At 43.2% G+C, this 22,713-nt stretch overlaps 2 protein-coding genes across 2 annotated transcripts in view; both read right to left on the bottom strand.

The window, feature by feature from the left end:
- Positions 1-22,713, bottom strand: part of PEPD (peptidase D) — an 873,572-nt gene that overhangs the window by 708,554 nt on the left and 142,305 nt on the right. The window lies entirely within an intron of this gene.
- On the bottom strand, positions 13,860-16,247 carry LOC126943308 (40S ribosomal protein S4-like). The gene is made up of 2 exons (XM_050771886.1): positions 15,510-16,247; positions 13,860-14,027 (listed from the first exon to the last, which is right to left on the bottom strand). The coding sequence occupies exons 1-2, from the start codon at positions 16,230-16,232 to the stop codon at positions 13,860-13,862; spliced, it is 891 nt and encodes a 296-aa protein (XP_050627843.1). The 5' UTR covers positions 16,233-16,247.

Below are 22,713 nucleotides of genomic sequence, written 5' to 3'. Positions count from 1 at the left end.
CTTGAAGTCCTGACCTCAAGTGATCCTCCCACCTAGGTCTCCGGAAGTGCTGGGATTACAGGCATGAGGCACCATGCCCAGCCAAAAGTGTATTAAAAAAAAAATTAGTTGGGTGTGGTGGCATACACCGGTGATCCCAGCTACTCCAGTGGCTGAGCGGTAAAGCATATTGGAGATTTTTTGTATTAATCTTACAACTTTTCTGTAAGTCTGAAATTATGCCAAAATGAAAAGTTCAAAATAAAAGATAAACTTCAAATAAAGCATTTTAGATAAACATAGACGACGAGATTTCAGGATCAGCAGACTTAACCAACGAACATTTTAAAGTACGTATTTTAAGCAGAAAGAAAATGATTCCACATGGAATGTCAGAGATACAAGAAGGGGTGAAGAGGAAAGAAAGTGGTGAGCAGGTTGTCAGTATAAATGAATGCCAACTTCATAAAATACAGCCTGTTCTCAAATCACGTTGTTTCATTATAATGATGAGAAAAAATAATCACTTCCCAGCCAGAGCCACTGTCAGTGTGATGTCTACACACTCTCCCCTTATCTGCGTGGGTTTTCTCCGGGTCCTCTGGTTTACTCCTACATTCCAAAGATGTGCATGTTAGGTTGACTGGCATGTGTACAATGTCCCAGTCTGAGTGAGTGTGAAACCACCTTTGCAAAGATGATGGCAGTGACAGAAGTCTAGCATGGCTGACTCCATGTTGCCTCCAGCCTCACAGGCTGGCTGTTCTCACTCATTCCTGGGCAGAAGCCAGGCTAACCGCAGGAGGAATTTATCTATAGTTTAACTTTAAAGCGAGGATGATAATAGCCCTTCCCAAAACTAAACCGCCTTTATAAAACTAATGAAAGACCACGATGTTAGGATTATGGGAGGAGCCCAAATTCTGCTAAGATGTAGGTATACTTAAACAATAGCCAGCCATTGTTTTGGAGGTCACAAGATTCGTGCAAGATTTCACAAGATTTGAGTGACTTCCCCAGTTACTCCTATAGATAAGGTCACTGTTGTAGAACCTAAAGTTGGCCTTTCCAGATGCTTTTTGGACTTTCACATTTCTGACAACCCGCTGACTCACCCAGATGAGGACTCATGACTCAACTGGTTCTGTGGCCCCCACCCAGAGGTGGACTCAGCTCACAAGGACTGTTTGCCACACTCCTATTATTTCATCCCCAACCAATCAACATTCCCCATTCCTTAGCCCCCTGCCACCAAACTATCCATGAAAAACTCTAATCTCTGAGCCTTTGGGGAGACTGATTTGTGTGATAACTCCCATTCTCCTTGTGACTGGTCTTATGTTAATTAAATTCTTCCTTTACTGCAATACCATCGTCTCAGTGAACTGGTTTTGTCTGTGCAGGGGGCAGGAAAAACGCACAGGGTGATCACAAGTATGGGTGTCTGTGTGAGCATGCACCCCAGCAAGAGGGCATCTTGTCCCGGGTTGATTCCTACTTGTGTCCTGAGCTGCTGGGATAGGCTCCAGCCACCGAAACCCTGAACTGGAATAACTGGGTAAATATTATCTTACTTGTTTTTATTAATCTTTCTCAAATGTATGTATAGCTCACACTTATTTCCATGTTTAATATTAAGAGTATTTTGGTCTTTACTTAAAAGTTTTGTTATATTTTCGTGACCGGAAATATGCCATAGGAACTTAACTCTTGTTTAGATCAATTAGCCCATGGTAAAATTAGTTTCGTCATACGTCATTTCGCTAAAGATAGAAGTTTCCAAGAATCTGTTGAAGACGTTAAGTAGGGACTTACCATAATTATAAAAATGCCTCTGGGGGGATTTAAATATATTTAAAGTAAGACAGACAATAATAATAGCATGTAAGTCATAATGGGAAATAAATGAAGTTAATGTGCTGGAAGGTAGATATATTTGTTCAGGTGGATAGTAAAGGATTTGACTAACATTATACTTTCATAAATTTTCAAATAATGTATAATTCTAGGGTAACCACTCTAGGAGAGTGGAGGAGGGTGACAAAAATCATTTTTTAAAATCCGTTCAAAAGAAGTCAAGAGAAAAGAAAAAAAAAAAAATCCAAAAGAAGAGAAGAAGGAAAATGAGACATAGGAATCTTCACTCTACAACTTCCCAGGTGATTCACTGGTATACTAACCCATCGTGATGAATTCATGAGATGTGCTACAATTCTGTTGTTACTAATAATAGCTGTAACTGTAATAGATCCATTGCCCAATGCACCCAGCGAGTCAATACACACAGACATCAGGTTGCAGCAGAGAAAAAGGTTTAATGGTAAGGTCACAAAATGAGGAGATGGGAGGAAACCTCAAATCCATCTCCCTGAAGAATTTGGGGTTAGAGTTTTGGAGCAGGCTAACGTGTGCAAATTGCTGATGGGTGAAAAAGTGCAGGGTGAAGTCCTGGGGCAGGGAGAGGAAGAATCTGTGTTCTCATGCTTATCCCAACCCTTTGTGAGGTCTTCAAACTGGTTTGCTAGAGTTTCGGGTCTGAAACATCATAAGCCATCCTTAAACAAAAGCCTTATGAGTCTAACGTCAGAGGTCCTGTCTATAGGAGCAATGGGGTGCCAATGATCAGGATCTGGCACCACATGATTTTCGGCTACAAGGAAGTGGGGCAAAGTGCAGCCTGATTGATGCTTAATTATAACTATATTTCTGTCCATAACCAGACATGCAATTCTTGCCACCCCTGTGAGGATGATTATATAGTTTGGCTCTGTGTCTCCACCCAAATCTCATGACAAATTGTAATTCCCATGTGTTGAAAGTGGGACCTGGTGGGAGGTGACTGGATCATGGGGGTGGTTTCTAATGGTTTAGCATCATCTCTTAGTGCTGTGTTGTGATAGCATTCTCACGAGATCTGGTTGTTTAAAAGGGCATGGCAACTCCCCCCTCAAGATCACTCTCTCTCCTGCCTCCATGCGAAGAAGGTTCTTGCTTCCCGTTTGCCTCCTGCCATGATTGTAAGTTTCCTGAGGCCTCCCAGCTGTGCTTCCCGGTAAGCCAGCAGAACCGTGAGCCAATTAAACCTCTTTTCTTCATAAATTACCCCGTCTCAGGTAGTTCTTTATAGCAGTGTAAGAATAGACTAATACAGATGGTTTCATTAATTTCTCAGAAATGTTACTAAATATTATCAGTCCATTTCAAGCCAATAGAAGAAGAAGCTCCTGCCTTCAGATCCAAATCCATCTCATTCATAAACAGCATATTTTAATCTCTCTGTTTTTGAAATCTCCCTCTTACTCAATTAATTTCCCTGGCCCCTCTGATGTAAACACAGCAGAATGTCCACAAAGCATAGATTCAAGGTAATACTTCATTTCTCACCCAAAAACATACAAAAAATAAAAATAGTTTGCAGTGTGATTTATTGTGTCTTCTAATAATATGCAACATAACAAAAAAAAAAACTCAACTACTAGAATTATTAACAGAATGGCAATGTAATGTTATCCATTCCTTACACTTTTTTTTTTTTTTTTTTTTTTTTTTTTTTTTTTGAGACAGGGTCTCACTCTGTCACCCAGGCTGCAGTGCAGTGGCACAATCACAGCTCACTGCAGCCTTCACCTCCCAGGCTCAAGTGATCCTCCCACCTCAGCCTCTCGAGTAGCTGGAACTACAGGTGTGTGCCACCATTCCTGGCTAATTTTTGTATTTTTTATAAAGACAGGGTTTCATCATGTTGCTCAGGCTGGTCTCAAACTCCTGGGCTCAAGCAATCTATCTGCCTCAGCCTCCCAAAGTTCTGGGATTACAGGCGTGAGCCACTGTACCCGGCCATTCCTTATACTTTAAGTGAAATCTTTTAGCTCATTGTAACAGCAAATTGAAGTTACCCCTTAAAAAAAAACCACAAAACAGCTAAGATCACTTGCTGCTAATCCTGATGTTTGGCCTAGAATAGGTGATCAATTCCCACTTTAAAAGTACAGGCAAATAATTAATAAAGAAATTTAGAGAGTACAGGCTGTGTAATGAATTTAACTATGGCAAGACACTGACCTCGAGGGCAGTATTATTGTAACTATTTTTAAGAATTACAACACAGAGCTCATTATGTGTCAGTCACTTTTCAACTTACAAAATAGCTAACAATGGGTTTGAGATTAACTTTATAATAAATTTAATCATCATCCCTACAGACAAGGATCTAATTTTACTGCATGTAAAAGGAAAATATACATTGCCTTTCTCCTAAAGACCTGATGAGTTATGAGTCTTACATTTAAATTAGTTTTAGAAAATCATGTCCCATTGCTCCCATACACTTGTGCCAGATGAAGTGAATAGCAAATTATTCCCCAAAGGACATGGACAGACACAGACAGACAGACACGCATAAACTCACACACACACTCCTTTACAGCCATGACAAATATAGCTACATTGTTAAAATGTCACCAATTTTTTTTTTTTTTTTTGAGATGGAGTCTCTCGCTCTGTCACCCAAGCTGGAGTGCAGTGGCACGATCTTGGCTCACTGCAACCTCCATCTCTTGGGTGCAAGTAATTCTCCTACTCAACCTCCTGAGTACCTGGGATTACAGGCACCCGCCACCCCACCCAGCTAATTTTTGCATTTTTAGTAGAGACGAGGTTTCGCCACGTTGGCCAGGCTGGTCTCGAACTCCTGACCTCAGGTGATCAGCCTAACTCGGCCTCCCAAAGTGCTGGGATTACAGGGGTGAGCCACTGCGCCCGGCCAATGCCACCAATCTTTTAAGGCTCCATCTTCAATGCTCTCTGGCCCACAATTTCTCAAACTGGATGCTTTCACTGATAAGTTAGTTTTCTGGCATTCTCCTTATTTTACATCTGGACCTTGAACTCCTGAGAACAGGAACCAGTTTTTACTTCACTTTGGGCCATGCCCTGCCTTCCCCACTGGCAGCAAAAAAGGAGATTCTCAACAAATTACTATCAGGGACTCTTTAAGCCAATGTGCCAATTCATCAAATTAGTTTGGTTTTTCTACCCAAACAGAACTCACACTTCTACAATATGTTTCTTCACTAAAAGAATAAAGAGTCAGTTAAGAGAATTCATTTATTTGGCCCTAAAAGCAGGCACAAAGATCACTTAAACTGTTAAGAGAAATAAATCTACAGCCCAAAGCCTTGCTGTTCCTATTATAAGAGCTACAAACCTAAGCTGTCGCCCTCAGTACCTGCCAAAACTTCCAACTGGGCCCTGATTTGTGAAGAGCAAAAGCCATACAGGGCGTCTTGTGTGGAAGTCACCAGGTCTTCCCTACTGCGGGGGAGAGATACCTGAGCCAACCACCCATGGCTGGGTGTTTAAATGATAAAGAAGAAAAAAAAAAATAAGAAGAACATTTTGAAAAAATCAAGTGACCAAAACTTGAGAGAATATTATGAGAATATCAAACACAATGGAGCTATTTGAAAAGAAAGCGGAAATCTGGAATAATGAAATCGGCAACAAGAAAACACTAAGAGCAAAAATACATTTATACATAAGACAACTATTTTTCAAAATTCTTGCTCGGCTTTGGATGTTCTGTTTGCCTCCCAGCTACAAACACATTCTTCACACACGCTGGGAATGCTGCTAAAAACTAGTCAGCATTCAGAGGCTTAATCCACAGTCCCAGCGCTGTGCCTGTGGGCTTCATCGTCAGACAGCCATGTGTCCTCAGGAGAGGTTAGGGGTTGAAATGCAAATATGCAAACAACTGAGTTCTTGCCCTAAAATAGCTGGGAAAAGCACGATCCCTTACGCTATCTTTTAAAAACTGAAAAAGAAAAAAAAAAAGCTTGCAATCTTAAGGATTTGTTTAAATACCTTACTATGTTGCAATTTTGAAGGAGAAAATGATGGAAAGGAAGAAATACACTTGTCCTGGGTAAAATCCATACTCTGGAGAAAAGGTTGACATACGTGTGACACTTGATTTACCAGACCCACTAAAGATGTATTGATTTGTCAATCACTGCCTCAGGCACTTGGTTTCCCCCAAGGGAGAATTAACAATTCCAGCCAACTGCTGTATTCTATTGTGAACTAAAATGAATGCAAGAATCTATCCTGTCCCTGTGCACAACCTCCAATTACCAAACAAACAAACAGCAAAAAAAAAAATGTCTCTCTCTGTTTGGGGAATCCTTAAAATTAAAAGTTATTTAGCAAAAGAAATACTGTATTAAATCATTGTCATTGGACCCGGGGCAGTGGCTCCCACCTGTAATCCCAGTACTTGGGGAGGCTGAGGCGCTGGTCCACCTGAGGTCAAGAGTTCGAGACCAGTCAGGCCAGCCAGGCAAAACCCTATCTCTACTAAAAATCCAAAAATTAGCTGGGCATGGTGGCAGGTGCCTGTAATCCCAGCTGCTCGGGAGGCTGACGCAGGAGAACTGCTTGAACCCAGGAGGCAGAGGTTGCAGTAAGCTGAAATTGTGCCACTGCACTCCAGCCTGGGCAACAAAGCAAGACTCCATCTGAAGAAAAAAAAAAAAAAAATTGGGAGGGTAGCATTAGGAGATATACCTAATGTAAACGACGAGTTAATGGGTGCGGCACACCAACATGACACATGTATACATATGTAACAAACCTGCACGTTGTGCACATGTACCCTAGAACTTAAAGTATAATAAAAAATTAAAAAATAAAAAATAAAAATAAACAAAAAAATAGCAAAAATAAATAAAGGGAAAAAAATGTATTTGATGCCAATAGGCATTTTTAAAAGATGGCTTTAACAAGCTCTAACGGAGATACGGGCATCACAGAAATGTGATTTCATAACATGGGTAGGAACGTGATCTTTTAAGTTAAACTACCAAGATTGACTATAGCCTCCACCACTGACGAGATGTGTTATCTTGGGCTCCTTTAAGTCTCAGTTTCGCCATCCATAAAATGAGGAGATACACGTGTCCTTAGGAAAATGAGTAGTGAGGATGAATAGAATGCATCCGGCCTAGCCTCTGACATGCGGTCAGCCTTCCATCTGGCAGCTCCATTCCCATTACTGTCACTCTAAAATCATATGAAGTATAACACTATGAAAAGCCACACAGACAGGCTCCAGGGCTGAAACAGTTCACAGAGTATGACAAAGCGCCTTTAACGCTTTCGCAAGGGTCCTTCAGTGTCAACTAAGTGACAGCTTGAAGAGATGTACTCATTAACTCATATATGGATTAAGCTTTCTTTAATATTACCCACGAATCAGAAAATCTAAATCTATCAGAAGATTCTAAAGCAAGTATGAGTAAACTATAGCCCAGGTGTCAAATCCGTTCTACCACGTATTTTTGTAAATAAAATGTTATTGAAAGTGTAGGGGCAGAAAGGGGGTAATCCCCTATAACAAAAGGCAGGTTAACAAGAGAAAAGTATAGCAAATTTATTACATGCACACTTATGCAGGGATGTCACAGAAAATATGAAAACTCAAAGAAGAGCCCAATGAGTGATTGTAATTATTATTATCATTTTTAGACAGGATCTCACTCTATTGCCCAGGCTGGAGTGTAGTGGCGCCATCTATGCTCACTGCAGCCTTGATCCCCTGGACTCCAGTGACCCTCCTCCCACCTCAGCCTCCAGAGTAGCTGGGACTACAGACATGTGCCACCACGCCTGGTTAATTTTTGTTGTGGTTGTTGCAGAGATGGAGTTTTGCCATGTTGCCAAGGCTGGTCTTAAACTCCTGAGCTCAAGCGATCCACCTGCCTTGACCTCCCAAAGGCAGGAAAGCCACAGTTGTACAGGCGTAAAGCCACAGTTGAGTGGAATTTTACACTATCCTGAGGCTACAGAAAGAATAAGAGGCTTGGGGCTTCCAGAAGAGGGTAGCACACAGGTTATGGGAGAAGGAAGGAAAACTTGTCAAAGTGGTCTTGTCATGCACATGAAGCGTCACAGGTAGCAGCTCTCAGAAAGAATAGAAGTGGACTGTGGCAAAGTTTCTCTGACAGATCTTAAAAGGTGTTAGGCTGTCAGTCTCTCTTTCCTGTGAGCTCATCTTTCCTGGATATGGAGAAAGGGGTGCTCAGAGAAAGCCTGGCTGCTTATTTCACTAGTGTAGATTTTCTCTACAGATGCAAATCTCCTCCACCAAAGACAGCTTTTCAGGGCTATTCTTGTCTACAGTTTCTCTGAATAATCATCTCAAAATATGCCAAAGAAGTCTATTTTTGGGGTGAAATATTCCGGTTTCCTTCAGAACACATTCCTATATTGTTTATGGCTGTTTGGATCCTACAAAGACAGAGTTGAGTCGCTGTGACCGAAGCCATAGGGCCCACTGTTCTCCCCACAGTGAGTGGTGAGGGATGGTGAGGGACAGGAGGCCTTATGCAGATCTCAGGAGAAACTGGAAAAAGGGTTGAGTCTTACCGCTTTCTAACTGACAGTTCCCTGGGATGAGAACACAGCAACGCCCTGCAGGGCCACCCCAAGGAAGCACCAGAGACGGGCAGCAGGGAAGGAAAGGATTAGGCAGGACAAGCAGGTTTAGGATTGGCCAATTTGTGTGATTTCAGCAGGCTCTGGGGCTTAGGGGCTGTCCCTATCAGGTATCAGATACCTGGTTCTGGGCAATTAGGGCAGGTGTATAGTGGCCTAAAGCATGAGCTGCCAGGCGATTTGGGGTGTAGACTTTGTTTGTTTGTTTGTCTGTTTGTTTGTTTGTGACAGGGTCTCCCTCTGTCACCGAGGCTGGAACACAGTGGCACAATCTCGGCTCCCTGTAACCTCAACCTTCCAGGATCAGGTGATCCTCCCACCTCAGCTTCCCAAGTAGTTGGGACTACAGGCATGCACCATCACACTCAGCTAATTTCTTTGTATTTTTTGTGGAGACAGGGTTTCGCCATGTTGCCCAGGCTGGTCTTGACCTCCTAGGCTCAAGCAGTCTGCCTGCCTCAGCCTCCCAAAGTGCCAGGATTACAGGCGTGAGCCACGGTGCCCAGCCAAGAAGTATGACTTAACCAGCTGCCTAAGAAGGGGACATGACCAGCCTCTAGCCAGGGCCTCAAAACCGTGTCAAGGCAGCATTTTTTAAAAAAATATATTTCACCTGCAAAGCCAAAACTATTTACTATTTGCTGATCCATGGTCCAAAAACGAAGTCTAGATATCTAGTTTCAGTTGGAAGTCACAACCCACATCTTAAATGTGCTTTCCACAAATGTTTATGGAGATAATTCAGGGAATGTAAAATAGGTTAAATTTTCCCACATTGAGAATGAATGAAATATGTCCTAGAAGTCATGGGGTCGGTTCTCAGCCCCACTCTCAGTCCTGCAGACCACGGCAAGCCCCACAACTCAGTGGCAGCTCACAACAGGCCAGGGTTGAGCAGAGTCAATACTGTGGCTGTCACCACAGCAATGGAGCCCAGTGGTCTGAAGTCAGACAAGCCCATGTTCAAATTTTAGTTCTACCACTTATCAACAGCATGATCTTGGGCAAATTACCTATATTGGTTATCTGCTGATGCATAACACACTATGTCAAAATCTAGCAGCTTAAATAATTATCATTTATCACCTCCTACAATGTCTAAGGATCAGGAATCCTGGAGCAGCTTAGTTGGGTGGCTTGGGCTCAGAGTCTCTCCAAAGGTTGTAGTCAAGGTGCCAGCCAGGGTACCACCATCTAAAGGCTCAAATGGTGTTAAAGAATCCACTTCCAAGCTCATGCATGGGTAGTTGGCAGGTGATAGGGTTTGGCTGTGTCCCCACCCAAATCTCATCTTGAATTGTAGGTGCCATAATCCCCACATGTTGTGGGAGGGACCAAGTGGGAGGTAATTGAATCATGGGGGTGGGTCTTTCCCGTGCTCTTCTCATGGTGGTGAATAAGTCACACGAGATCTGATGGTTTTATAAACAGGCGTTCCCCTGCACAAACTCTCTCTTGCCTGCTGCCATGTAAGACATGCCTTGCTTCCCCTTTGCCCTCTGCCATGATTGTGAGGCCTCCCAGCCATGTGAAACTGTGAGTCAATTAAACTGCTTTCCTTCATAAATGACCCAGTCTTGCATATGTCTTTATTAGCAGCATGAGAACAGACTAATATAACAGGTCTCAATGCCTCACTAGCTGTTAGGCAGAGGTCTCTGTTTCTTATCCCATGGGTCTCTCCATGGGCTGCTTGAGTATCCTCTCAATATGGCAGCTGACATTCCGTTAAGACAAGTGATCTGAGGGAGAGAGAGAGAGAACATGCAAGACAAGACAGTGCTCAAGAAGGAAGCCAGTCTTTTATGCCTAATCTCAGAAGAAGGACAGCCTCACTTCTGCTGTATGTTATTGATCCCACAGGTTAACCCTGGTACAAGATGGAAGGGGACTACATGAGTATGGGAGTACCAGGAGGTGGGGATCATTGAGGGGGACTGGCTGTGCATTACCTTTATTTAAGCTTCAGGTCAGGCTGGGTGCAGTGGCTCAGGTCTGTAATCCCAGCACTTTGGGAGGTCAAGGCAGGCAGATTGCTTGAGCCTAGGAGTTTGAGACCAGCCTGGGCAACATCTTGAGACCCTGTCCCAGAAAAAGAAAAAAAAGCTTTAGGTCTTCCATCTATGAAGTTAGAATGATAATGATAATAGCACCTGGTTTATAAGGTTTAAATGAGAAAGTGCCTGTCAAGCCCTCTGGCAGGGCTTGGCACTCAGTGAAGGATTCCATAAATGCTTGCAATTATTATCTACCTCACTGTGGCTACTCCTGCCACTACCACTTCCATAATAATAACAAAAGGGTAAGAGGAACCCTTCAACATCACAGGGAAATTCCCTGTCCTTGGCCACTTCCGGGTGAGTTCTCTTTCCACTTTACAACGGCAACTGTAACTGTCTGAAAAAAATAAACCTCCAGCAAATTCAAACTAGTCTCTTTTTCTCTCACCTTGACCTAAAATATTTGAAACACCCACATAACTCCTCTAGAGAGGCAAACCCAAAAATTGTCGGAGTAAAAAATTCAATGACTTAAGATAAAGAGGATTATCTCCTTAGAAAGAAACTCATTTAAGAAATTGTAGAAACTTCAGACATATCAATTTCAATATTCAAGAACATCACTCATTCAACAAATATTTACTGAGCATGTGTTACATACCAGGCATGGCTCTAGGAGCTGTATAAACCACCTGGAATTTAACAGATGAAATCTCTGCCCTTAGAAAACTTGCAGGCTAGTGGGAAATAAACAAAAAAAAATAGGTTTTAAAAAAAAAATGAAAAATAGAGTATGTTAGCTGGTATTGAGTTAGAAGCTGGTAATGAGTTAGATAAAAAGTAAATAAAGGCCGGGCAGGAGGCTCACTCCTGTAATCCCAGCACTTTGAGGGGCCAAGGCGGGTAGATTGCTTGAGCTCAGGAGCTAGAGACCAGCCTGGGCAATATGGTGAAATCCTGTCTCTACAAATACATAAATAAACTCATTAAGTAATTAATTAAAGATGGGAAGTGGATAGGATGATGTTACAATTATCAATAGAGGATCAAAAAAAGTTTCACTGTCATTTGCACAAAATCCAAAAGGAGGTGACAAGATGAACCATGAGGATATGTCCCGAAAGGGTCACATGCTTGGCCTTCAGAGAAGAGCAAGGAGGCCAGTGTATCTGGAGTCCAATAAGGCTAGGGTAGAAATGGTAGCAGAGAAAGTTAGAGAAGTAAATTGGGGGATGCAGAATCAAGCGCAGCCTTGTAGGCTGTTGTAAGGACCTGGACTGCGTCCTTACAACAAAGAGGCGCCATTGGGTTTTGAGCAGCAATGTAACATAATGTGATTTACATTCTAAAAGCGTTACTCTTAGACTCCAAAGGGGAATGAGGACAGAGGCAGAGAGAGCCATCAGGAGGCCATTATGAAAATCCAAGTGAGGAATCATGGCAGCTTGAAGAGGATGGCAAGATGGAAGTGGTGAACATCAGTCAGATTCTAGATTTGAGTAGCAGAGTCCAGAGTCTGTTAATGAAGTCTATGTGAGCTGTGTGGTAAAGAGAAGAGTCTCGAATAGCTTCGAATTTTTTGTTTGTTTGCTGATTTGTTTTTTGAGACAGTCTTGCTCTTTCTCCCAGGCTGCAGTGCAATGGCATAATTATGGCTCACTGCAGCCTCGACCTCCCTGGCTCAAGTCCTCCCACCTTAACCTCCCAAGTAGCTGAGACTACAGGCGTATGCCACCACGCCTGGCTAATTTTTATTTTTTGTATTTTTTATAGAGACAGAGCTTCACTGTGCTGCCCAGGCTGATATAGAACTTCTGGGCTCAAGCCATCCTCTCACCTCGGCCTCCCACAGTGCTGGAGTTGCAGATGTGAGCCGCCACACCCGGCCACTTTGAAGTTTTTGACCTGAGCAACTGAAAGAATGTAGTTGCCATGTACAGAGGTATAAAGAGGCATGGAAAGAGCAGTGTGGTGGCATCAGGAGTACAGTGTGGGACATACTGAGTTTGAGATAACTGTGGGATATCCAAGTGGGATGTAAGGAGACAAGTGATCGACAAGCCTGGAGCTCAGGGGAGAAGTCTGAACAGGGGATATAAAGTTGAAGTTTCTATGATTTGAGAAGATATTTCCATCATTAGAAATGATAGTTAAGGCCAGGCGCGGTGGCTCAAGCCTGTAATCCCAGCACTTTGGGAGGCCGAGACGGGCAGATCACGAGGTCAGGAGATTGAGACCATCCTGGCTAACACGGTGAAACCCCGTCTCTACTAAAAAATACAAAAAACTAGCCGGGCAAGGAGGCGGGCGCCTGTAGTCCCAGCTACTTGGGAGGCTGAGGCAGGAGAATGGCATAAACCCAGGAGGCGGAGCTTGCAGTGAGCTGAGATCTGGCCACTGCACTCCAGCCCGGGCAACAGAGCGAGACTCCGTCTCAAAAAAAAAAAAAGAGAAATGATAGTTAAAGTCTCGAGGCTAGGTATGATCACCAAAGGAGTGAGTGCAGACGGAGAAAAGACCTAAGGTCTAAGCCCTGGGGCACTCTGGCAGTTAGAATTGGGGGAAAGATGGCCAGGCATGGTGGCTCACGCCTGTAATCCCAACACTTTGAGAGGTCAGGGTGGGCAGATCACTTGAGGTCAGGAGTTCAAGACCATCCTGGTCAACATGGTGAAACCCAGTCTCTACTAAAAAATACAAAAAAATTAGCTGAGCATGGTGACACGTGCCTGTAATCCCAGCTACTTGGGAGGTTGAGGCAGGAGGATCACTTGAACCTGGGAGGCGGAGGTCACAGTGAGCCCATATCATGCCACTGCCCTCCAGCCTGGGTGACAGAGCAAGATTCCATCTAAAATAAATAAATAAATAAATAAATAAATAAATAAATAAATAAATAAATAAAATATATTTGTGGGGAATAAAGAGAAAACAGCAAAAGACTCTGAGGAGTGATCAGTAAAGTTGAAGGAAATCCAAGAGAGTGGCCTGTGTAAACCCAAGTGGAGGGAGTGACGAGCTTCGTCCAATGCTATTGGAGTGTCAAGTATCATGAGCAAGTGAACTGAACACTGGGTTCAGGTGCAGGGAGGTCACTGATGACCTTGACATGAGAGGTATTGGAGGAGTGGTGGAGGTGATGCCCCACTGGAATGGAAAGAGAACTGGAAACAGTGAAGATGGTTAACTCAAGGATTTGGGCCATAAACAAAGCAGAGAAATGGATGGTAATTGGAGAATATGGTGCAATGAAAGGAATTCACTCATCATCCATGTAAGCTAATGGCAATATTCCAGTAGAGAAGGAAATATCCGTTGATGGTGCAGGAAAGAAAAGAGGGAATTGCTTCAGCAGGTCCTTGAGAAGGCAAGAGGGGAAAGGATCTAGTGCCTGGTCAGGGGCGGCCTCAGACAGGAGCCAGAAAGTCCATCTAGGGCACAAAGGCAGGAACGTGGGTAGATGTGTCCCATCATGCTCCGGCCCTCCCCGCTGCACTGCTGATCAGGCAGGTTGTAATTACCACTCTGTGTGTCTGCATTTGTCTCCAAGACCTATGAGAGAGAAAGACCATGTAGGTCAACATCGCACCTTCAGTGCCCAGGACAAAGCCTGGTGCAGAGCAAGCACTCAACAAGTATGGTGAACGGCTCCATGCAAAACGAGATAATATCGATTTTACCTGGCAGACATTAAAAAATCATAAAAGTAGAAATTGTAATGCAATGTGGCAATGGCACAAGACAAGACAGACAGATGAATGGAACAGAATTTAAAAACTAAAAAATGCCGGATGCAGTGGCTCACGCCTGTAATCCCAGCACTTTGGGAGGCCAAGGTGGGTGGATCACTTGAGGTCAGGAGTTCAAGACCAGCCTGGCCAACATGGTGAAACCCTGTCTCTACTAAAAATACAAAAAGTAGCTGGGCATGGTGGCACATGCCTGTAATCCCAGCTACACGGGAGGCTAAGGGAGGAGAATCACTTGGACCCAGGAGGTGGAGGTTGCAGTGAGCCGAGATCACACCACTGCACTCCAGCCTGAGATACAGAGTGAGACTGTCTCAAAAAAAATTAAAAATAAAAAATAAAAAACAGGCCCAGCACAGTGGCTCACGCCTATAATCCCAACACTTTGGGAAGCTGAGGTAGGAGGACTGCTTGGGCCCAGAAGGTGGAGGCTGCAGTGAGCCGTGATTATGCCACTGCATTCCACCCTGGGTGACAGAGTGAAACCCTGTCAATAAGCAGTAATGGCATAAAATGTTTAACAAATGCTGTCAATACAACCTGATACAATAATACAAATATTCAGGAAAAATAATGTTTGCTATGTCATACCACATGCAAAAATGAATCACCAGCCGGGCATGGTGGCTCACGCCTGTAATCCCAGCAATTTGGGAGGCCGAGGATCACTTAAGGGCAAGAGTTCAAGACCAGCCTGGCCAACAAGGTGCAACCCCACCCCCAACCCATCTCTACTAAAAATACAAAAATTAGCTGGATGTGGTGGTGGGTGCCTATAATCCCAGCTACAAAGTGCTGGGATTACAGGCATGAGCAACTGCGCCCAACCAGAAAGCGGTTTCTTGAGATGGAATCTGCTCCTGGTGAAGATGCTATGACATTGTCGAAATGACGGCAAAGGATTTCAAATATTCTATAAACATAGTTGATGAAAAGGTGGTAGGGTTTGAGAGGATCAACTCCAATTTTGAAAGAAGTTCTATATGCAATGCTATCACACAGCATTGCATGCTACAGAGAAATCTTTTGTGAAGGAGTCCATCGATGAGGCAAATTTTGTTGTCTTATTTTAAGAAACTGTCACTCTAGCCTTGCAACAACTGCCCTGATCAGTCAGCAACCATCAATCTGAAGGCACGACCCTCCACCAGCAAAAAGATTATGACTCACAGAAGCCTCAGATAGATCGTTAGCACTTTCTAGCAATAAAGTATTTTTACTTATTTTTTAATCATGCCATATTAATTTTAATTACATACAAAGATCTAACATGCCACCCACAGACCATTTCACCCACTGCTCTGTTTGGCTGCAGTCTCTTGTCTCTCCCTTCAGCAATGGTGAAGCGGACACCCTTTCCTCGGGGAAGAGAAATCCATGGTTTGTTGCCCTTGTCAATAACAAAAATGATGGAAAAGCTGTTGCTGTTGGCATCTTTCACGTGAAACGTGTCAAAAGATACAGGGTGCCTCTCTCTGTTGGTGATCACACCAATTCTTCCCCAGTTAGCACCTCCAGTCACCAAACACAGGTTACCAGTGTCGAACTTCAAAGCAGTGATCTTGCCAGTCTCCAAATCAATCTGAATGGTGTCATTCACCTTAATGAGGGAATCAGGGTGGCGGACAGTGTGAATATCGTGAATCACCAGGTGAGGGATTCCTTTTGCGCGCACAAAGATTTTTCTCATTTTGCACAACTTGTACTTGACTTCCTCAGGTGTAATACGATGTAGAGCAAAGCGAAGATTGATGCCATAGATCAGACAGAAATCCTCTCCCATCTTGTCAATGCTGATGACATCCATAATCCAGTAGGGTAGGTTATTATCAGTTCGAATCTTGCCATCTACCTTAATGAACCACTGCATGCAAATCTTCTTTACTTCGTCTCCTGTCAGGGCGTACTTAAGTCTGTTCCTCAGGAAAATATGAGGGAGACACTCTCTCAGCTTGTGGGGACCAGTGGATGGACGAGCAGCAAACACACCAGTCAATTTATCCAGCATCCAATGCTGTAGAGCTGCTACCCGCTTCAGATGCTGCTTGGGACCGAAAGCCACAGCTGTAATAGGCGCAGAAAGAGGACCTCCCATCTTCTAGTGCACATAGAAACCGGGAACCAATAAAGTATTTGTACATCAAGGTATGTAGGCCAGGTGTGGTGGCTTACGCCTGTAATCCCAGCATTTTGGGAAGCCAAGACGGGTGGATTACTTGAGGCCAGGAGTTTGAAACCAGCCTGGCCAACAAGGCAAAACCCCGTCTCCACTAAAAATACAAAAATTAGCCAGGCGTGGTAGTGCACACCTGTAGTCCCAGCTACCCCGGAGGCTAAGGGTGGAAAATTGCTTGAATCCAGGAGGTGGAGGCTGCAGTGAGCCAAAATCACACCACTGCCCTCCAGCCTGGGTGACGGTGAGAGACTCCATCACAAAAAAAAAGAATAAATATATGAAAGAACGTTTAGCTATTGTATTAGTCTATTCTCCTACTGTTATAAAGAAATACCTGAGACTGGGAAATTTATAAAGAAAAGGGGTTTCATTGGCTCACGGTTCTGCAGGCTGTACAGGAAGCATAGCAGCCTCTGCTTCTGGGGAGGCCTCAGGAAGCTTCCAGTCATGGCAGAAGGCAAAGGGGGACGGAGGCATCTCACATGGTGGCAACAGGAGCAAGAGTGAGGCTGGGGAGGTGCCACACACTTTAAACAACAGGATCTCCAGAACTCACTATCATGAGGACAGTATCAAGAGGAAATCCATCCACATGAGCCAATCACCTCCTACCAAGGCCCCACCTTGAACACTCATGATTACAATTCGACATGAGATTTGGGTGGTGACACAGATCCAAACCATATCAGCTATAGTAATAATAAAATTGCAAATTCAAATAATTTGATTCCAGTCTTGCAATGCCGCCTTCTCAATTAGGCTTGCCTTGATTTCTCTAATTAAAACTGCAACCCTTGGCCAGGCACAGGGGCTCACACCTGTAACCCCAGCACTTGGGTAGGCCAAGGCGGGAGGATCGCTTGAACCCAGGAGTTCGAGACCAGCCTGGGCAACGTGGTGAAACCCTGTCTCTACAAAAAAAAAAAATAATAATAATAATAATAATAATAAATAGCTGGTCTTGGTGTCATGGGCCTATAGTCCCAGCTACTTCGGAGGCTGAGGCAGGAGGATCACTCGAGCCTGGGAGGTGAAGGTTGCAGTGAGCTGAGATCATGCCACTGCACTCCAGCCTGGGTGACAGAGCAAGACCCTTTCTCAAAGAGAAAAACATACAAATGAAAACTGCAATCCTTGGCCAGGTATAGTATCTCACACCATTAACCCCAGTATTTTGGGTGACTGAGGTAGGAAGATTGCTTGAGTCTAGGAGTTTGAGACCAGCCTGGGCAACATAGGGAGATGTCACCTCTACAATACATTTAAAATAAAAAAACTACAATCTTCTTCACTTCCTGCTCCTTTAACTTGCTCTGTTTTTTCTTAACTATAGCAGTTAAGAAACTAAGCAGTTTTTTCTTAACTTTTTCTAATATACTAAAGGATTTACTTATTTATAATATGTATCGTGTATGTACATGTCCTCCACTCAAATATAGGTTTCATGAGATCAGAGGTTGTTTTTTTCAGTAATCTATCTCAAGCACTGAGAATATGCCTAGTACATGGTTAGCAATCAATATCTATGTGTTGAATGAACGCAGCAGATTGACAACATAATAATACCCACAGTAGGCAAGAGTATGAACAGTCAGACTCATGTACTGTTAACAAGAGGGTAAACTGATTAAATGAACTATATACATTCATACTCGAAAATACTAAACAACCACTGAAAGTGATGTTGTGCAGTTTGGCAAAATACAGTTACACTCTGTTCCCCAGGCTGAAGTGCAGTGGCACAATCACCGCTCCCCACCGTTTGGACCTCTAGGCTCAGGTGATCCTCTCACGTCAGCCTCCTGAATAGCTGGGACTACAGGTGCAAGCCACCATGCACTGTTAATTTTTTTCATTTTTTTGTAGAGATGGGGCCTCGCTAGGTGCCCAGGCTGGTCTTGAATTTAGAACTTTTTAGTAAAGTTCCCATGATATTACCATGGGAATAATACAAATTGTAAAATAGCATGTACAGTCTGTTTCCAAGGAAAAAGTGCATACAATAAAATCTTATCTATGAGGTGAGATTACAAGTTGCTGTTGTTGTTGTTGTAAGACAGAGGCTCGCTCTGTGGCTCAGGCTGGAATACAGTGGCACCATCCTAGCTCGCTGCAGCCTCAAATTCTTGGGCTCAAGCAATTCTCCTGCCTCAGCCTCCTGAGGAGCTGGAACTACAGGTGTGCACCACTGTGCCCAGCTAATTTTTTTATTTTTTGTAGAGACAGGATCTTGCTATGTTGCCCAGGCTGGTCCCAAACTCCTGGGCTCAAGCAATCCTCCCACCTCAGCCTCCCAAAGTGCTGGGTTTACAGGTTGGAGCCATTGCATCTGGCCTGTCATATTTATTTTCTACAATGAATATGTATTAGATGTATAACAAGCAGGGGAAACATTTTTTAAAAGGAGAAAATAGAAACTACCTGGTTAATACACATAGGCTTTCCTGTTTTAAAAAGGATATCGGAAGAGTAAGAACATATTTTAGAAGATTCACTCTGCAGTTACATTAAATGGAAACTAGCAAGCAAAGAGAGATGGGTAACCAAATGTAGGCTATTTAAATGTCCTCTCTATTGTCTGTAGTTTTTAAATTGCAAAAAGTAAAAGTGTGTATAAAATAAATTGTATGAAAGTTTCTGGATTAAAAAGCCCATTCTCTTCTCAGCAAGACCCGGATATTCTTCTGGAACGAAATTCACAAATTCTGACCATCCTTGAAGCCAAACTCAAGCCCGCTGGCTGCACACGAATCTGCCTGTTACCCCTTAATAAGACAGGACTTCCTTTGGGCTTGGGCTGGGGTCAAATGGTGCTGTGTGAAAGCCACCCATTCCTGCCAATCACACAACCCCTGGAAACAGCACGGCTTATTGTGAAAATTAATTCAGGGAGCTTAAACACCACCAAACAGAATGGTTTAAAAAGAAAAGAAAAAAAAATCCCTGCGGTTTAGAAAATTCTAGATGCATTATGAGTCTTCGGTATGAGTCCCAGGCTATACGCATTATACCGGCAACACCCGGGAAAACATAAGATGTCTTTTTTAATCCATCAGATAATTACACCGACTACAAGGACATTTTGGCAACTACTAGAAAATACTGCCCTCTGGTGTTAAGGTCATTCCACACTGATTAACATAACAAAAAGGAAAAAAAGAAAAGCCTTTCTTAAATACAAAAACCACTACCTTCAGGGACTTACGTTTTTACTTGCAAAAAATCTGAACACAAAATCCCAAAGGATTTTACGGGTATATATTGTGGACACCTTCCCCACTGTGCCTGGAAAATACCTACTAACGTTACTACAAGCTGTCTCAGTCAATTCACGTCAGAGGATCTCCTCTCCAAGAGCTATATTCAGCTGTCTCTTGAACAAAACAAAACCAAAAAGTACTTTCAAGAACTTCTGTGGGGGAGAAGTTTCTGCAAAATAAACTAAAGATTATTTTCACAGAAAATTTTCTACTAATCCTGGTAGGAAGAATAGAAATAAGAGCAATATTACGATATTCTATGTATTATATAAGTCTTTAAAAATGTGAGACAATTTTTATGAAAAACAAAATAGCCACATGAATAAAGAAGCTGGCAATCACTGGTTATATATTGATCATCTTATTCCTGCTTAAAGGTACTTCAAGAATAAGATAGAAAGGAGGTTCTGTCATAGCTCTCCGCTATAAGAAAATAAAACTTCACAAGGGCAGGGCGTGCCGTTCTGATGGTTACACACACAAGAATTGCATGCACAAATTCAGCAGTCTTGGCTGGACATGGTGGTTCACACTTGTAATCTCAGCGCTTTCAGGCCAAGGACACCATGCCCAGCTTTTTTTTTTTTTTTTTTCCAGATGGGATCTCATTCTGTCTCCCAGGCTGCAGTGCAGTGGCGCAATCTTGGCTCACTGCAACCTCCACCTCCTGGGCTCAAGCAATTTTCCCACTTCAGCCTCCCTAGTAGCTGGGACTACAGGTGCCCATCATCATTCCTGGCTAATTGTTTTTTGTATTTTTTTTGGTAGAGATGGGGTTTCACCATGTTATCCAGTCTGGTCTCGAACTCCTGAGCTCAAGAGATCCGCCTGCCTCGGCCTCCCAAAGTGCTGGGATTACAGGCATGAGCCACCAGGCCCAGCCCATAATCTTTTGTAGAGATGGAGCCTCACTGTGTTGCCAATAAAAGAAACCAAAGTTCCGTGGAGAAATGGCTGATTCTAAGACTAGGGTAGGAAATACACAGGATAAGCCCGGAGCACCTACTAGTACCAGAAAGTAGGAAAGTGCTCAAAATAAACAAACCAAAAAAAAGCCCACATCAGTGGGGAGATGTCAAAGGGTCACAGGATCCAACTGAAAGAGATCCCAATAGTCAAAGCTGGAACAACTTGAGTAACAAAATAAAATAGATTGGATCATAACCCAAAGCATGGAATAAACACTCATGAGTCCACACTGATATTAACAATTGAATAAATAAATGCAAGTCTCCTTCTGCATCCACTGCAAATTGGTTCCAGGACCCCCGTAGATACCAAAATCCATGGATGTTCAAGTCCTTTATATGAAATGGTATCACATTTGCACATAACCAGCACACATCCCCCTGTACACTCTAATTATATTTAGATTACTTATAATACCTAATACAATAGAAATGCTATGTAAATAGCTGTTCTACTGTGTTGATTGTTTTATTTATTTATTTATTTATTTGGTGTTTTTGTTTTTGTTTTTTTGGGGTGGAGTTTTGCTCTTGTCACCCACGCTGGAGTACAATGGTACCATCTTGGCTCACTGCAACCTCTGCTCCTGGGTTCAAGTGATTCTCCAGCCTCAGCCTCCTGAGTAGCTGGGATTTCAGGCACTCACCATCACGCCTGGCTAATTTTATATTTTTAGTAGAGACGGGGTTTCACCATGTTAGCCAGGCTGGTCTCAAACTCCTGACCTCAGGTGATCCACAGGCCTCGGCCTTCCAAAGTGCTGGGATTACAGGCGTGAGCCACTGTGCCTGGCTGGTTTGTATGATTTTTTTACTGGGTTTCTTTCCCTAATATTTTTGATCTGTGGTTGGCTGAATCCATAATGTGGAATCAGAGAATACAGAGGGCTGAGTGTAGAAGGGGAATAAGAGACCTGTCTCCCACAAGGAAGAAGTTCAACGAATTCTCACAGATACTCCACCCGCACAGAGGTGGAGCATAACTCCTCACTCCTGAAGTGTGGCCTGCATGTAGTGACTTCCTTCCAAACACGGGAGAAGAGTAAATTTACAGTGGAGAAACCTGACCAACGCTGCCTCTGGCAGGTGATCAAGGTCAACGCCAACAGTGATAAGTTATATTGATAGTATATTGTAATATATAGTATTATAGTATATATAGTAATATATAGTATAGTATATATTGATGCACTACATCATGACATGAGTTATATCATTATAATTATGGTGAGTTGTATAATTATTTCATCATATATTGCAATGTAATCATAATAGAAATAAACAGCACAATAAATACAAAGCGCTTGAATCATCCCCAAACCAACCCTCAACCCCCACCCTAGTCTACAGAAAAATTGTCTTCCAGTGCAGGATGGCTCACACCTGTTATCCCAGCACTTAGGGAGGCCAAGGTGGGCAGATCACTTGAGGCCAGGAGTTCAAGACCAGCCTGGCCAATATGGCGAAACCCCTTCTCTGTTAAAAATACAAAAATTAGCTGGAAGTACTGGCGCACACCTGTTATCCCAGCTACTTGGGAGTCTGAGGCACAAGAATGACTTGAACCCAGGAGGAGGAGGTTGCAGTGAGCCAAGATCCACCACTGTACTCCAGCCTGGGTGACAGTGACACTGTGTCAAAGAAAGAAGGAAGGAAGGAAGGAAGGAAGGAAGGAAGGAAGGAAGGAAGGAAGGAAGGAAGGAAGGAAGAAAGAAAGAAAGAAAGAAAGAAAGAAAGAAAGAAAGAAAGAAAGAAAGAAAGAAAGAGAAAGGAAGGAAGGAAGCAAAGGGAAGGGAAGGAAGGAAAGAAGGAAGGAAGGGAAGGAGGGAGGGAGGGACAGAGAGAGAGAGAGGGAGAGAGAGAGAGAAAGAAAGACAGAGAGAAAGGAAGGAAGGAAGGAAGGAAGGAAGGAAGGAAGGAAGGAAGGAAGGAAAAGAAGGAAGGAAGGAAGGAAGGAAGGAAGGAAGGAAGGAAGGAAGGAAGGAAAGAAGGAAGGAAGGAAGGAAAGAAGGAAGGAAGAAGGAAGGAAGGAAGGAAGGAAGGAAGGGAAGGAAGGAAAAGGAAGGAAGGAAGGAAGGAAGGAAG

Source organism: Macaca thibetana, chromosome 19 (genome assembly GCF_024542745.1).
Source record: "Macaca thibetana thibetana isolate TM-01 chromosome 19, ASM2454274v1, whole genome shotgun sequence".
In the NCBI taxonomy this organism is placed as follows: Eukaryota; Metazoa; Chordata; class Mammalia; order Primates; family Cercopithecidae; genus Macaca; species Macaca thibetana.
This window is presented reverse-complemented; position numbering and strand designations above follow the sequence as displayed.

What these genes read in the sequence shown, in the direction of transcription:
- LOC126943308 (XM_050771886.1), bottom strand. Translation starts at nt 16,232, where the DNA reads ATGCTGGATAAATTGACTGGTGTGTTTGCTGCTCGTCCATCCACTGGT. An exon ending in ACAGAGCAGTGGGTGAAATG is followed by an intron (nt 14,028 to 15,509) that starts GTCTGTGGGTGG and finishes TCTCTCTCATAG; the next exon opens with GTCTTGGAGACAAATGCAGA.